At 40.7% G+C, this 17,175-nt stretch overlaps 1 protein-coding gene across 1 annotated transcript in view; it reads left to right on the forward strand.

Moving 5' to 3' along the window:
• Positions 1-2,778: 2,778 nt before the first annotated feature.
• The window catches only part of LOC145999834 (uncharacterized), a 29,214-nt gene continuing 14,817 nt past the window's right edge, over positions 2,779-17,175 (forward strand). The window contains exons 1-7 of the mRNA XM_083137096.1: positions 2,779-2,852; positions 4,251-5,083; positions 6,722-6,944; positions 8,599-8,749; positions 11,872-11,939; positions 13,004-13,096; positions 14,467-14,620. Coding sequence (XP_082993222.1) covers positions 4,335-5,083; positions 6,722-6,944; positions 8,599-8,749; positions 11,872-11,939; positions 13,004-13,096; positions 14,467-14,620 — 1,438 coding nt within the window. The 5' untranslated portion in view covers positions 2,779-2,852; positions 4,251-4,334. The remainder of the gene's footprint in view (positions 2,853-4,250; positions 5,084-6,721; positions 6,945-8,598; positions 8,750-11,871; positions 11,940-13,003; positions 13,097-14,466; positions 14,621-17,175) is intronic.

Here is a 17,175-nt window from a genome sequence, read left to right on the forward strand (position 1 = left end):
TATCATGTCTGTTCTCCCATTCTGGTCGTTTCCTGGCCAGAGCTTGCTTCAAACGCATTAATTGTCGTCGATAACGTTCTCCATTAATAGTTTCACCCGGTTGCAGCAGCTCATAGTACACCACACCTTTCATATCCCACCATATGCACAGCATAACCTTTGCACAGTGAATATCTCGTTTCAGTTGTGATGGACCTGGTTCACCTGGCTTCACCCAGGCCTTTTTTCGTTTCGGGTTCTCGTAATGGATCCACTTCTCATCGCCAGTAACAATGCGATGCAAAAACCCCTTTCTTTTCTGTCTTTGAAGCAGCAATTCGCAAATGGTTTTTCGTCTTTCAATTCATGTGGAACCCAATGTGACATCTTTTGAATCATTCCCATGGCTTTGAGGCCTTTGAAAACTGTTGTTTGATCAACGCCTGATGCTTCTGCAAGTTCGTCCTGCGTTTGACACGAATCCTGATCGAGCAATGCTCTCAATTCTTAGTCTTCAAATTTTTTTGGCTGTCCAGGTCGCTCTTGGTCTTCCAGGCTGAAATCACCACTTCTAAACCGTGCAAACCACTTCTGACACGTTCGCTCAGCTAGCGCATGTTCACCATACACTTCCACCAAAATACGATGACTTTCGGTAGCACTTTTCTGCATGTTAAAGTAATGAAGCAGAACACCCCGCAAAAACACTTTATCTGGCACGAACTGCGCCATGTTCAGTTGACTACAAAATGCTGTTGTTGACGCGTCAATCAACTGCCCTATACTACGAACGATGCGCGCTGACAGGAGTTTTCAACGCATGTGTGGCTACACGGAACTGTGGGACGATACGCTCGTTACGCCATCTCTTGTCCAGGCGCACGAATTAATTCCTAGACCAAAATATTTAACGTTTCCAAAAATAATTATAATGCCCTTTATTTCTTTTGGCAGGAGTTACTGCCGCTATAGAATCACTTGTTAATGAAAGGTAACCTTAGTAAGTAATTTGAAGCATGTGTGATTGATGAAACTTAGGGGGGAGGGGATGCAGCATAGAATGGGTTTTCATCTTGACTGAAAACAAGTTTACGCCTTGCGCGCACCTGCTGACCAATCGCACATGTTTGTTAATAGTAGGACTTCAAGTCAGCCCTTATCTAACCCCTCGCACTAATTTGTACCACTGAGAGTGACGAACTTGTTTACTTTTTTAAAATGAAAATTGTTAAATCTGGGAAACCTGGAGAGAAGCTCTTCTTCCTACAACAGTCTCATCTGAAGAATGTTATAAGGTGGAGGAACAAATTCAAGTGTCGAGGAATTCTAAAAAAAATAAAAAAATAAAAATAAAGAAAAGAAATATTGAAACAAAATTCTGTGTGTTCCTATGACCATAATCATCCACCTGAATATGATGATGTAAAGATAGCCAAGTGTCCTAATTTTGGACGGTATAAGAGAACATTGCATATAATATATTTGAAGGTAGAAACAATAACAACATTTTTTTTCCATTTGGTGGGGTCTAAACATCCTACAAGGTACAGACTGTAGGCTATATTGTGGAAGCTAATCAGGTGCATCTAGCAAGAAAATGCAGCAGGGAAAGTGAGCATTCTGCAGGCTGAGAGAGGACAACTGCCAAAGAACAAAACTACGAGAATTTATACCGACAATGGTAACAGTGCAGGATTTCTTACGAGGCGTAGCACATAACCTAAAGTTGCAATGCATGTAAAGTGGCGATGTCAAAGGAGAATAAGTATTGTTAGCTAAATACAGTAAAAGGTGACGAAACCCAAGGTGAATAAATATTGATTTCCTTAAGCACAGCATCAATATTTTTCTTCTTTACAATTTACATATGAATTATTTATATCAATTATTTATCATTTGCTTCTGCTTTCTGTTTGTGATTTTTACTTTCGCCATTTTTCATTTGCCATTTTCACTTTCACCAGCCCGACCCTGTAGCCGAGTGGTTAGCACATCGCACTGCGACGCCAAGGGCCCCGGGTTCGAATCCCGGTCGGGCTTGGTTGTTTGTGAATGTCCATTCATCAATTTCATCATTTCATCACTCATCCCCATCTTCGCAAAATTAGCCAAGAGGCACAAAACGCGAAGTAAAATAAACTAAATCAAATCAAATCAAACTTTCACCAATTTTTCCGTTTACCATTTTTACTTTTGCCATTTTTTTCCGTTTGCCATTTTTACCCGGCCATTTTTACCGGACACCGTCTGCAGACATAGGTGGAACTTGCGAGGTAAGGGGTTAATTAGAAATGTACAAGGTTACTTTTGTTAATCCCCCCTGGCACCGAGTTTCATGTAATAAACACGAAAATTTCGATTGAAAAATGACATGTATTAAACGAAAAATTGACCAGGCAAGCAACACACATGTCATTAAAGAAAAAAATCGGCTACAAGAATGTGATACCTTTGATGATACCTGTACTGTACAGTGGGATCTATGAATATTACCGTGCAAATTGTCCATCACCATGTTCGTGCACTTTATTTGACCCAATGAGAGCTTCAAGAATTATAAGAAAACTCAAAACAAGCTGTTGACAATTTCTGCACCAGCATACATAAAAATTCATCCCTTAAAAACCCACAGGATGTAAGAGAAAAATTAATAAAAATAGCCATGGACAATTTGCACGATAATACTCATGGATCCCACTGTACCTTAAGAAAGAGGACAAGAAGACACGGAGAGCTAGGATAAAAAAAATTAGCAACAATGGCTAGAAATCACAAGGGATACGTGGTGTGAGCCAACAACAACCACCACCTTGGTGATATCAGAATAATATTAAGTACTGTGGTACATTATACCAGGAAGCAACAACAACGAAGTTAGTTATAATCTTCAAGAGTTTTATATAATTTTATGTATGGTCCTAAGGAATTGTGTTTCTGAAATTACAAAAATAGAATTGCTAACATGAATTATAGATAGTCAATGCGTAAAAATAGTAAATTAACCTACAGCTTAGCCATGAACTCAAGGAAAAGTATATTTTTGCTCTTTTATGGAAGGCATAAGGTTACCAGCCCACTACAAGCAGTAAGTAGGAGAGACTACTGTTCGACAATGTAGATCTTTAAGTCAAAATGTAGGACACAATCGTACACAGTAATTAATACATATTAAGGAAATGAGAGTAAGTAATTAATGTGATATTAATATATTTTTAAACTTTCTCTTCTAAATTCCCAACAACATTACTAAAGGAGAGGCATCAGTAGTTAACACTCTTGAAGAAATGTTAAACAAGGTCATCGGAACTACATTCGCTTAAAAATTGTGACAATTTAAGTCCATCCATTTGTCATTAAATTCAATGGGTGTATATTAAAAATTGCATGATAGGTAGCCAGACTGTCGAAGATTTTGACTTGATTTGACATTTTCTCTTATGCATTTCGTTAAACAGGTAAGTTCATCCATTAAGGTTTTCCTCCTATTTTTTATTGTATTCTGGTTCAAAAACTTCCTTTACTGCATTCTACAATGTATTTTCTGTGTTAACATAGTAATATTATTTATTACCTTAATGGGTGCCAACTGCTGAATACAACATTCACAAAAATATTATTCATAGAAATTTTACAGAAAGGGGATCTCAAGTACTAACACTAATTTCAACTGGATATAAATTGATATTAACTTTGCATAAATTCTAATCTGGATAAATTACTGAAGTTTCTGTGATAATTGATATAATTTGATAGTAGTAGACTATGGAAAGTCCAATAATGGCTAAAATTTACCCAGCACTTCCAATTATAGATAGGAATGTTAATGTTAAGTAGCATACTGAAAGAGGTATTTTCTTAATGGAAAATTACACGATATTAAAAATGTTGGGCATGTACATTTTTACAAATTTGTACTAGACACCGTGGTCCTCTAAAATGTAGGGCACGTCCGAGGAAAAGAGGGCGACTGGCAACCCTGCGAATCATACTTTTGAGCTGTACACATCCAATACACAACGTTGGTATAAAACATCAATTCTTATGTAAGTAAATGTTCCAGATTATTGGGAGGACAGTTAACACATTATCCTCCCGGCTCCCGATGACAATGTACATGCTAGAACATTTACTTCATTTCGAGCATTTGTTGGTGAATCGGATCCAAGTATGCTTGAATTCTAGTAGTTTCTTGCAGTAGATTACATTACAATGAACGTGCCCGATCCATTCCATGATATTTGTCTAGCTCATACAGTGATGATGCATTTCAGGCACGAGACACTCCAGGATTTCTGTAAAGACGAAACGCACAGCCGACTTTTATCCAGAACAAACGAGGAAGTCTCTGAAGAACAATGTCTCCGGTGTCAAGAGTGCTGAGTAAAACATCTTTGGAGGCCAAGAGGTCGCAGCAGAACGTTAGGTTTGGTGATCCTGTCTCGAGAGAAAGTCTAGTCGGCAGCGCGAGATCAGAAGGGTTCGTAGTTATTGGAGAGCGGCAGCCGAGCAGTGGTGAAGATGTTGACACGAAGCAAGATGCAGAGAATTCTGTTGAAGATGAACCTGAACGGGATCCTTCATTGACGACGCTGGCCAAGCGGTGGGAGTCGACAAAGTACATCCCTGGATCCGAGAGGGTGCAGACCGCGTATGCCGCACGTAGGACATCGTTTACGGGACAGACAGATAGGCCAGGACGACGGATAGCGTTCGCTGGACAGACGGAGATTACAATCCCGAAAGGCGAAGCTTCGACAGAACACACGGGCAAAGATAACTGCACGTGCTGCGACTGCCAGCTGGGGCCGGCTGCACGGCTTCATCTTCCCAGAAGGAGGCGCGGCGACTTGAGGACCGTGAACACCGTGGGGACGCAAACCGAGAAGGAACTTCTTCGCCGCGATGACAAGACCTTCTTCGGTCGGCTACGAAGGATGTTCAGGTGCGGTCGGAAGGAGGTCATCGAGGGCATCTCCCTGCCGCAGGTTTTGAAGAGGGAGGAGAAGCGAGGGTCGACGACGCCCAAAGAGGTCACGCCCTTCCCGGTACCTACAGTGTCCGCTGTGGCCGTGGAGGAGGTCGATGTCGGCCTGGAGGAGTTCAGGTACCACAGTTGGCAACATTTGTGTGTGTGTTTAAAAAACAAAAAGCTTGTAGGATTGCTGGCATTGTAGAAATTACAAGACAGACTCAAATGAAAAACTTTCATTTGCTTTTGCTTCTTATCTAGTACATTTCTGTATGTAGGGTTGCACAAGTTTGCTGCATTCTAGCACAGACCTATTTCTGACCTACAGGGTGTACCAAAAGTCCCATTACCCCCCCCCCCCCATTGAATTGTAGACAAACCTGCAAAATGTTATTTTAACAGCATGAGTATGATGAGAGGATGGTATACCAATCAGACCAATGAACCACCATTTACTCCAGAGGATCTGTGTGCACACCGCCATTTTCATGGCACAGTATTTTTCGCCTCCAGATGCGTTGTGAAATCCTCCGTAACATAAGATGTCAGATCTTGATTTCAGGTGGCCATTTTAAGAGAATACCTCAATGATGTGTTCAGAGACAAATGGATTGGACGAGGATCGCCAAATTTACCAGCACCTCTAAAATGGCTACCCCAAAGTCCAAATCTGACATCTTGTGATAATGCGCTATGGGGACACATCAAACAGAAAGTCGCCCATAATCGTTAACAGATAACTGAGGAACTTCAAGAAGCTGTTCGCAGTGCGTTTGCTTCCCTCACGCCAGCCATGGTACGGAGGATTTCACATCGCACCTGGAGGCGAATAATACTGTGCCATGAAAATGGCGGTGTGCACACAGATCCTCTAAGTAAATGGTGGTCATTGGTCTGATTTAATGGTATACCCTCCTCTCATCATACGCATGCTGTTAAAATAACATTTTGCTGGTTTGTCTACAATTCAAAGGGGGGAGGTAATGGGACTTTTGGTACACCCTGTACATATATATTCAAGTCTGAGTTAGTGCCTGGATACTTTAAGAAGAACAAGTCTTTGGGGTCCATATGCAGTCTCTTACGATTGGATTGGATTGATTGGATTGATTTGTTGTTTTAAGTCCACTTTATGCACAGTAAGGCTAATCGGGACTGGACCTACATTTTAAAGTGGGATCCGAACCACTTGTGCCTCCACCGGGTATCGAACCCGGGACCCCTTGATTACAAGGCGATGACGCTACCACTGTGCCATCGGGGAGGCCCGCAGTCACTTACGAGTCACTGCGAATGCCTTTCCACCCATCTGCCTGCGAACCGAGACCATTGTCGAACTTTCTTCTCCATTAGTATACTTGCTGGCGTGGTAAGCATGCCCAGAGATACTGAATTTTCATTTGCTGCCGAGAAATTTCTGTAAGTTTTAGGCTGACAGAGGGCAAGTGTGTATAGCAGGCGCCATCATTAAAATAAAAACAAAAATCCGCGCGATGACACGCCGTCTGCAGGCACGCGCTATCTCGGTGATAAAAGATGAAACATTTGAGTCTGCAAAAATATTAGGCCTAATATAATATTTGCAAATGCCTTGCAGTTGGGAGCGGCTGGATCGCGCGTGCCCCACAGACTATAATTATCAAGTATCAAAATATGCGTTTTAATCAAATCTTAAAAAAATGTTTAAAACACTGTTTGAAATTTTTAACATATTTGTAAAAAAGAGAAAGTCGTGTTTTACACAATTATAACAAGTTGTTTTAAACATGGCAGGTACGTGTTCACGCGCGGCCTGCGAGCCGACAACCTGTCCCTGTCGGCCGACGTGTGCTTCAGGATCCCCAAGATGAACAGGGACAAGGAGCCCCACATCATCTTCAGCGAGAGGGACACACCGCTGGAGTTCCTCTTGAAGCTGGGCTACAGCACCGAGGAGTCTGTGAAGGCTCTGGCTGATGAGGACTTCAAAGGGCGCATGAAGGCCGCCATCGTCGAGGTACGGGCATTGAGGTAACTTTAGTTTCTAATCCCCCCCAGATATTTTATCCCCGGCAAAATAAGTTATTGTCATCCCTGCCAAAGAAAATTGAATTGGAAGCATGTAGCATCACATTTCCTAACTTTTGGTTAATCGCGACGATGATAACATGATGAGACACTCACAAGGAACACTCATGCCCAGGTCGACATTCGAAACCGGGACCCACGGCGTCTGTGCTACCACTCCGCCACGAAGATTAATTAAAAATTGTAGGTAATTAACAGTGTAATGTGTTGATAGGAAATATTGTGAAAATAATAAAACAGTACTCATCAGATCAGAGACAAGACCAAGAGGATATTCAATTTGCCTATTACATTGTACAGAGTGGGACATGACCCACCAAGTAAAGATAATGGTAGGCAAATTGTCCACCGCTATTTTCACTATTTTTTTATTCTACATCCTGTGTTGTTTTAAGGAATGAAACTATGTTGGTTCGAAGCAGGCATTGTTCTCTGCTTTTTGACGTCATTGTGTAATACAGACCGAATGAAAATGGTGGTGGACAATTCGACTACAGTTTCTTTCGCCGTTCGGTGTGTCGGCTCGTGTCTAAAATAACAGGTGAAGAAGTATATTTATAGGCAATGAAAACAAATAGTAAGTGCCAGTGCCCCCCCCCCCCCCAATTTAAAACGTCTTTTTTGTCTTCATCCGTCCATCTGGAAAATGGTGTCTGCAACAAATTACACACTGTCATTTACTGGGTTCATTGTAGAAACCACAGCTCAACACATGAACACAACACACGATAGGAAACGCGAAACACACACGCGGAACATGATCTCGCGAGAACGCGAAGATTTTGCCACAAGCACTGGATGCGATGTTTTCTCCGACGAGAGAACTGCTTCATCTAGAAGGCGACACCCGTTCAAGGCCAACGCTAGGTGACGTCACCGTTGCCATGACAACCGGCTAAGTTTTCCGCAACCTAGCGGTGTTTGCTCTTGGGTTGGGACGAACTCAATACGTGCGTAGCGCCGAGCGGCGTGTTATTTGAGTATTATCGTGTGCGTTCTGCTGGGAAATAGTTAAATTTAACAAGCTAATGAAAAATGTCAATATTAATTTGAAAATTAGGTGAAAACATCTGCACTTGTTGCACTTGGCCAGCCGCCACTGGTGTGTATTACACAATGTGATGACAATGAATTGAAATAATGACGTCAATAAGCAGAGAGCAATGCCTGCTTCGAACCAACATAGTTTCATTCCTTAAAACAACACAGGATGTAGAATAAAAAAGTAATGAAATTAGCGGTGGACAATTTGCCTACTATTATCTTTGCCGTTAACTGTACAAGAACGAAAACGTGACCTGTGTGTGACCACATTCCGTTCTGTTTGTGGCTCTTGAAAAAGACATTTAGGTGAATTGTATGGAAACGTTGAGTAATTGATTGACTTGTTGTTTTAAGTTCACTTTCTGCACAGGACTGGACCTACAGTTTAAACTGAGATCCGAACTACTATGTGCCTCCACCGGAAATCGAACCTGGGACCCTTTGATTACAAGCCGACGACGCTACGTCATCGGGAAGGCTCTACGTTGAGTAGTTATAAGTAAGTACTGTTTGATTGTTATGAATTATTTTCTTGGCAGGCGAGGATTTGGGCGAGCAAGATCACCAAATACGAGGGCAGTCTCCTTTATATGCTGGCGAGGAAGGCCACGCCCAAGATCATGCGTCACTACCTACTCTTCGTTGAAGCCATCGTCAACCAGCGGATCGTAAGCGCCTGCAAGCTGGACGGTAGGTGGTGGCGTGGCACACCCTCTGATTAGGGTGGTGTAACCATCCTTCTTGGCCAAGCTCCGCCCTACGTCTTCTGAAGTCATGATAAATGATTACGTTTTTAGGTTAGGTATGTTTTGGCATTAATACACTGCAATTTTAGTGACGTCACAAGTCGAAGGGCTAGGCTTAAACAACAAATGTGTTTGACAAGTGTCCTATAAGTGAGAAGGGGCGGCAAAAACCTCGATAAAAGTTTCGGGGAAAGAAAAACTACATTCTATCGTGCTGTTTTACAAATGCATTGACGTGTACAAAGCAGAGGCAGCTAAGATGGGCAGCTCCCCGAAAATCTGAAAATTTAGTACATTTTTGGACTACCGCTGATACGGAAATGGTACTCTTATTTATTCCATGTAAAGTAAGCCCAGTCTAAAAATTCCCAGCTCTTGATAAGCTAGAAGTTTCACTGTACATACACTTGCGAATTAAATGCACATAGTAGATTTACACATATTGAATAGCGTATGAAACACTGTTGGTCCAACACTAGAATGAAGTGCAGTCTTACGAAAAATGTTCGTCATGATTCAGTTGTTAGAAGTGCAATCTTTTTTTTTTTTTGGATTATCCTCTCGCCCCCCCCCCCTTACTCTTGCACCACCAAACTAACAATAGAAAAATGATACAAATTACTATGTAAACCAAACATGTTCTGAAAATAAGAAGAAATTTGGTCAAAAATCATATCCCACTATCATCGTAAAACTATTGTAATTAAATTATTTTGAAACAATAAAGTTTTCACATAAAACATAAACGGGGGAATCGTAATTCAATGGAACTGACGTCCTGGTTTAGTATTAAAGCTTACATATACTGACATTTTTCCTTTCAAAGAAAACCATTGTAAGCATTTATCCACTGAATATTTTTTATCGTGCTTCTTTTGTGCAGATTGTCTTCTTTCCAGCGAAATTATTTTTTCGCAGCTACAGTTAAAAAAAAAGTAATGTGTTCCCCCGTGCTTTGCACCACGCCATGAGGGCGTATAGGATAGGGTGTGTGGAGTTAGGGCCCACACTTACTTGATCACGGCCAAAAGGGGGGGGGGTGATGTGATCAGCACCACGCCCCTGGCCGCCTTTACACCCCCAGAGTTTCCTCCAGTTACCCACTTTATACGACGCTGGGTGGGTGCCGGTGCCGCTTGAACAGGTGGGAAAAAATCCCGGTTCTCCCCCGCCGGGGATCTCGCATGGTAGTCAGATGCCCAAACTACTTTTTCCCCCCCTCGGGAAAAAGAATACTCCCTAAGCGGTAGTATCCCCCGTTTTTCACTTATCTCGTTTTTTTCTTCTCAATTCTCAGTTTTTCTCATTAGGACAAACACAAACATCCACGTCTTACCGGGATTTGAACCCGGGACCCCTGGCGTTGCAGTGCGCTGTGCTAACCACTCCGTCACGGCGGTCCACGACGACTGAGCTACCGCGACAGCTACAGTCAGAGATGTCTCCTGAACGCATGCGTCAATTGTGGGAAAAAGGACAGCTTGCTCTGCGACGACATTAATGAGCATTTCTACATTCTAATTTCTTCATATAGGAGAAGAATTTATTTTATACAAGAGCGCTCGACTAAAGCCCCTATCACACGGAACTGGATTTCTAGTTGGAATGCCCTAGTTGGCGATGAACTGACTTTCTGGGTAGTAATCATGGCCGCCTGGCTGACTGCTTGACTGGTTTTGAGGAATAGGACATGTTCTAATTGCTACTAACTTTTTCGACTAGATTCTGTGGAACAGCCAATCAGAGCAAAGTTTGGCCATGTGAAGATAATCTGTGAGTTTGTAAAGTAGCCTTTTTTTGTCTGTGGCTTCCGAGTGCATACAACACGAAAGGCATGTGTACAATTGAAAAAGCTAAAATATTCTTCCATACGTGTATAGTAAACGTTGTAAAGTATGTATTTTATCAGCGCCATTCTTCTCTACCTAAAACCATTTAATGCGATGCGATATTTTTCTCGGTTGGATAGTTATCGTATTTTAAAAGTGTGAAGTGATACGTTGTTTACCTCTCGCGTGGCCGCCATTATGGGAACGAAAGACTATCGACAAGTACGGTGTAACAAGTACCGTGTGAGGCGAAAACTAGCAAATGGGTAGCCAGTCCAGCGTCAACTAGAGCATTCCAACTAGAAATCCAGTTCCGTGTGATAGGGGCTTAAGCTTATATTACATTTCTTGGATCTGAAGTGAAATAAAGTAATAATTATTTTCCCACAATTGACGCATGTGTCACTTCAGATCCAAGAAATGTACTTTAATATAAGCTTAGGAGACACCTCTGGCTAGAGTTAAGCCCCTATCATACGGAACTGGATTTCTAGTAGGAATGCCCTAGTTGGCGCTGAACTAACTTTCTAGGTAGCAATGATGGCCGCCTGGCTGACTGGTTGACTGTTTGGGAGGAATAGGACATGTTCTAATTGCTACTTGCTTTCCTCGACTGGATTCTGTGGAACAGCCAATCAGAGCAAAGTTTCGCCATGTGAAAATAGCCTGTGAGTGTACAAAGGAGCGTTTTTGTCTGTGGTTTCCGAGTGTTACTCCAGCAATGTATAACGTATACAGCATGAAAGTCGCGTTGAGTTACACCATCTATGCTGAGTGCACGGTGTTTACATTTGAAACAACTAAAATATTCTTCGATGCGTGTACAGTAAACGTTGTAAAGTATGTATTTAAGCAGCGCCATTGTTTTGTACCTAATAACGTTTTATACGAAACGTTATTCCTCTCGGTTGAATAGTTATCGGCCTTTAAAAATGTGAAGTGATACATTGCTTACATCTCACGCGGCCGCCATTACAACTTCCTCGTATGGGAACAAAAGTCTATTGACAAGTACGCTGATAAGTATCGTGTGAGGCGAAAACTAGCAAATTGGTAGCCAGTCCAGCGCCAACTAGGGCATTCCTACTGGAAATCCAGTTCCGTGTGATGCGGGCTTTAATAAAATGAAAATCTTTAGTAGTAAACATTTTGCGTCTACATGTATTTTTGTGTGTATACAACTTGTGTTGTCCTGTCTCGTTTATATCTTTTTTCATTACCTTTTCCTTTGTTCTAGGTTTTCTGAAAATCTTCTCCAAACTAGAAGACGGACAACTAGGTTTCTCTGAAGTTCTAGGGTTGAAGGTAAGACCAATGGCGTAGGTGTCACTCTAGATAAATTCTAGAAGCACAAAATTGGTAGCTGTCATTTAATTACATTTTTTAGCAATATTATACGTTGGGAATGAAATTCTCTGATACTACACGCGGCACTAAACTGTTTACCTTGTGAATATTGAAATGTTTATATACTGTACTATTTCTTCCGTAGTATGAATTTTCATGTCTTGTATCGCCTATCCAATTATACTTAGTTTGAGCACTGTTTGCCAATAGGAAGATGACAAAGAAGTTAAACTGTTTACTAAGTCTAAACAGTTTAGAACTTAGTCTAACTTTAACAGCTGACGTCAGTGGAGCAGTGGTTAGCACAGATTTGCTACGACGGCAGGGGTCCTGGTTCGAATCCCGGCTTGGTCATGGGTGTTCTTTGCGAGTGTTCATAAATTTCAACCCTTTATCACTCATCCTCATCGTCGCGATTAGCTAAACGTGAAAGAAAAGCGACGCTAAATAACAAAAATGAAATCAAATCTAACTTAATCCTCTGTGTTTGTCATGACTTGTACTGAGTGTTCCTCTACAGGTCGATATCAAAAGAATGGAGATTTTAGTCGGCGGACGAGAGTATAGTGGTAGTATTGGTTTTAGAAAACAAGTGAGTTAGTTTTATTGTTAAGTACCCCCGGCCTCAATTTTTCCTGTTAAGGTGCTTGTATTATACGACGAGTGCAAATAGCCAACGTGCTGACGTATCCATTAATCTATAAATCTATCCATCGACCTATATTCGTGGCTTTTCAACAAATGACCATCGACCATCCTTGATGGATCACCCTGTATGCTTTCACCTTGGATTGAAAATCCAGAGCTGTTAAAGCGAACATAACGCCAAGTTTTGCATAGCATACAGTGTGACCTCAAAGTACCTTTACAACTTTTATGAAAAATACAAATTAACTAAGTGATACAAGTGTGAAACTCGATGTTGGCAAAAACAAAGATTTTGATTAATATTCAAATTATACATGGCTTTACTTTTCTCGATGGGAGTAATGACAAACAATTACTCTTTTCCTTTCTACCAGATGGAGGAAGAAGTGGTGACGGACGAGGAGGAAATTGTTCGAGCATTGAAGAAGAAGAAAAACCAAGAAATGGTTGTCATAGCAGAAGCACAGGCAAGTACTTTTTGGTAATTGGTTCGAAATTTCCCTCAGCGTAGGGAAATTTAGAACCAATTCTGATGTAAAGGGAAAAATGGGAAATTTTCTCAGAGGTTGGCGAAATGCATGAATAGCACACAGGCTATTTGTTTTAATTTATATTTATTATTACATTTGTTTCTACATTCGTGGTAGATGCGTATGCTTCCATGAAGTGTCTTTTACAGATTATTTTTTATATTCTAGTGAAAATAATTTGCATTGGGAAGTGTATTAGAGCTGAATTGTGGCTACTAGTCAGTATTTTAATTACTCTCATCTTAATAAATAATAGTAGAAATTATAGTGAGCAAATCAAGGGAATTTTGTCTGAAGAGGAGGGATTTTTTTTGTTTGTAGGAGGGAATTTTTCGGAACCTGATTACCGTAGTGGAAAGTAATGATTCTGTGCAAAAAAGAAAGCAGGGATTGTAGCTTTCCTGTCGTCGTGATTCGAACAAGATTAAGGCGAAGAGTGACAGTTTAGCACCAGGGATGCATTTATTTCAGTATCGTCGGAATGGGCACTGCAACTGAAAAAATAAAACATAGCACAAGAGAGTATGAATTTCTCTCCCTGATGAATAATTATTTATAGACTCCCATGTATTCCTTATAGGCAAACAACTTCAAGTTATGGCTAATCAAATGTAAGTTTCGACTTTCTCTAACGCAAGCTAAATCTTCAACCTGTCCTCTTTACGTTGATGTGTTTTTCTACGCCCTCGGAAGTGTGATATTCCCAAGCGAACTAGTAAAATAATACTCCCATAAGCGTAATGCTAAGTTTTCTCCTCCCTCCTACAACCATCCAGCAGACAGACTTCTCTTTCTCCAGCTCACAGCGGGAGCAGTTTAGGTTCCTCGCGTCTGGATGGACGTGGAAACTGTTCCTCGTGTCCTTAAATCGTCGATTTAACATGGCTAGTAACCCGATAACACTTCTTATCCCTCAATCTTCGTCTTGGCCTTCGTACAGGTCTCTTACCATCAGGTTTCCGAACATGAATCCTGTAAACTCTCCCATTCATGCCACATGGGCTGCCCACCTAAGTCTTCTTGATTTAATCATTCTAATAATATCTGGACATGAATTCAAATTATGTAGCTCTAAGTTATGTAACCTTCTCCACTCACCTGTCTCCTCATCCCTTTCAGGTCCAAATACGAGTAATTTCCTCAGGATTTTATTTTCAAATCCCCTTCGTAGTTACGAATCCAATCATACACAAATGAGGAAGTGAAAATTTACCCGAACACATAAAAACAAATTCTCCCTCTCTCTAAACATATTGTTACAAAAGGTAAATTGTCAATGCGCTGAATTTATCCCATTTTACCCCCAGTGTGAAAAGGTGAACAAAAGGCCCCTGTCGTCAACCCAGAAGCATCTTCTGTCGCTGTTCATCCAAGACTTCCAGTCCAGCCTCCAGATACACGAGGAGCTCATCGCCAAGTACATAGGCTCGGATCTCATCACCACAGACATCCAGTTGGAAGGTGAGTTAAGGTTGGGCTGCTTGTTGTGACGTCAGACAATCATGGGCGTTAACCGTATTCATTATCTACATTAGCTAGCATTCTGCTACAATGCGTGTGGCTTATATTTTCGTTACGTTTATAGTTATAGTCCATTACTCCAAATTATTATTAATAATCGACATTATTAATGTGTAATACTTCTGTTGAGTATATGAATACATGATGTACCATGAAGGTTCGACAATTGAGGTTTGTCGTATTTTAATTTTTTTTAGCACGGAGAGAACGAAGAAAGAGAATTGTTGTGTTCATCTTAACGCTTTTTATGTTCAAATATTTTCCCACGATTTTCATTTTTAATGTAATTAGCAATATTGTTAAAGTTATTAGTAGACCTCGGATTGTAGGTTTTTAACCTATTTTTTTTTCCTTTACAGGTATGTAAGAAATAATAAGTTATGTCAACGTTTCGCTAAAAAAAACGCAACGACTGATGAAGTTTTATAGTGCCTAAAAAACCTACTTTGCTTGTTAGAACCTATTTTAGGTTTATGAGCCTAATTCAAGCCTTTATTTAGGTTTTTATATATTTTTAAAGGTTTTACAGGATTTTTATGTCACACAGAGTCATTTGCTTTGTTTGGCCACGAAAAAATTCAAAGACGAACGTGTTTCAAAAAGTTCTCTCTGTCGATTTCCCTTCCTCCAAGTCCTTGGTGATTTTTCAAAGCAAAATGTCTGGTGCCACTGTTACCTGTACAATCGAAAGTGGTCTCATCTGTGTGCTCTTGATCACTTTGGTGCTTTGCGGAATTCACGCCTTGCAAACTAACATTTCAGCATTGAAGTTTGCACCACTGAGTATGCTTTTGTTGAAAGATTTTTTTCTGCATATAAGATGATCCTCACAGACAAAATTGCGGAGTTTGACCGTGAATAACATGAAAAACGATTGTTGCCTAACTAAACGGCGAAGAGTGGATTTTAATAGGAAATATCCAATGGTAAGTTCTGCCATCGCCGTAGGGTTAGGCAACACACATAACGTTATGCAAGATAGTGCGTATTTCAGGATATAGGTGCCGGTGACTATACCTAATCAGAATTTTTCAGAAATTTTGTACTATTTTAAGTTTTTTGAACCTACTTCAGGATTTTTCGAGCCTAACAAGATTTTTAGGGCCTATTTTAGGATTTTTAGAGCCTATTTTTGAAACCTAAAAATCCGAGATCTGGTTATTAGCACTATACAGAAGAACAAAAGCAATAACATGCGTATTGTAGCCTATATGTTTCAAAGCAGAATTTAAAATATGCGTTTCATATATTTTTAAATGCCTTCTATATACCTCTCATGCTGATTATGGGTATATGTTCATCAGCATTCTACAGAGCATTCCCTGACATTCGCTACGAGACTCGGCGGTAAGGGCCCCGGCGTCAGAAAATTGTCTTTCCCGGTGAACGGGGTCCGCGACAGTCGCACGCTACAGCCTGTTTTTTTTTTTTCGCTCTCCCTGCCTTCGCTCTCTTTCCCTTTCTGTTGACGTTCCAGACTGACGCCAGTATAATCCTCCCTCGGAAGTTGTGTTGTGTCGTGTCCGTGTCTTGAAAATTGTGGCTTAATATGGCACCACAAAAGTTTACATTACAACAAAGGATTTATCTTGTCGAGTGTTACTTCGGAAAGAGGAATTGTGGAGAAGTGCGACGACGTTTTGCAACGAAATTTCCTGGTGTTCCCGTTCCATATAGGACCACTATATTAAACGTCGTAAAAAAGTTTAGAGTAACAGGGTCAGTAGTTGTATTTGTGGTGGGATAAACTCACGAAAGGAAGAGCACCTCTCAAGCAGCTTTGCTATACTTAAAACAGGCTCAACATGCCCATATGAGCTTTTTGCTCAAGTGTGGAATCTTGTCTAATCCAAGATTTTTGTAAAAATGCCCCTTCAGAAAGGAAGAGCTCTCTCAGATTGATTTGTTTATACTTAAAACTTGCTCAACATGGCCATATGAGCTTTTTGTTCAAGTGTAGCACCTGCCTAACCCAAGAGTTTTGTAAAAATGCTCTTCGGAAAGTATCAACCCCCCTCAAGCAGATTTTTGTCTATAAACTTGTATCCATACATACATACACATATTTACTTCTGGTTTAAGTTTAATTGGATACCATTCAATTTGTTTATTTAATATTAAAACAATGCAATATGCAGAGCCCTCTAGAATTGCCCCGTGATTGCATGTTTCCCCTCTCTGTGTCAGTGTGTACAATTCCCGAGACGGTAGTATTGATTTTTGCTTTGCACGTTTCTCCCCAGCGCCAATACTTACAGAAATTCCCGAGTATTGCATCAGCCAGTATTGTGAGCGTGGCTGAGGAGAACAGATGTGTTTTTACAGTACTTCTCATACTTACTGGTTTAAATATTCATATTGAACAATATAAAATCTGATATTTGTTGTAATCCACTCATATTTAGAGTCAAGCTTATATTTGTTCTGTGTGAATGAATATTTATTCTTTTTTTCCACTTGTGGGCTATTGGCTTTACAACCTGTCATAAGATATG

Source organism: Lepisma saccharinum, chromosome 16 (genome assembly GCF_977018435.1).
Source record: "Lepisma saccharinum chromosome 16, izLepSacc3.1, whole genome shotgun sequence".
NCBI classification, from domain to species: domain Eukaryota; kingdom Metazoa; phylum Arthropoda; class Insecta; order Zygentoma; family Lepismatidae; genus Lepisma; species Lepisma saccharinum.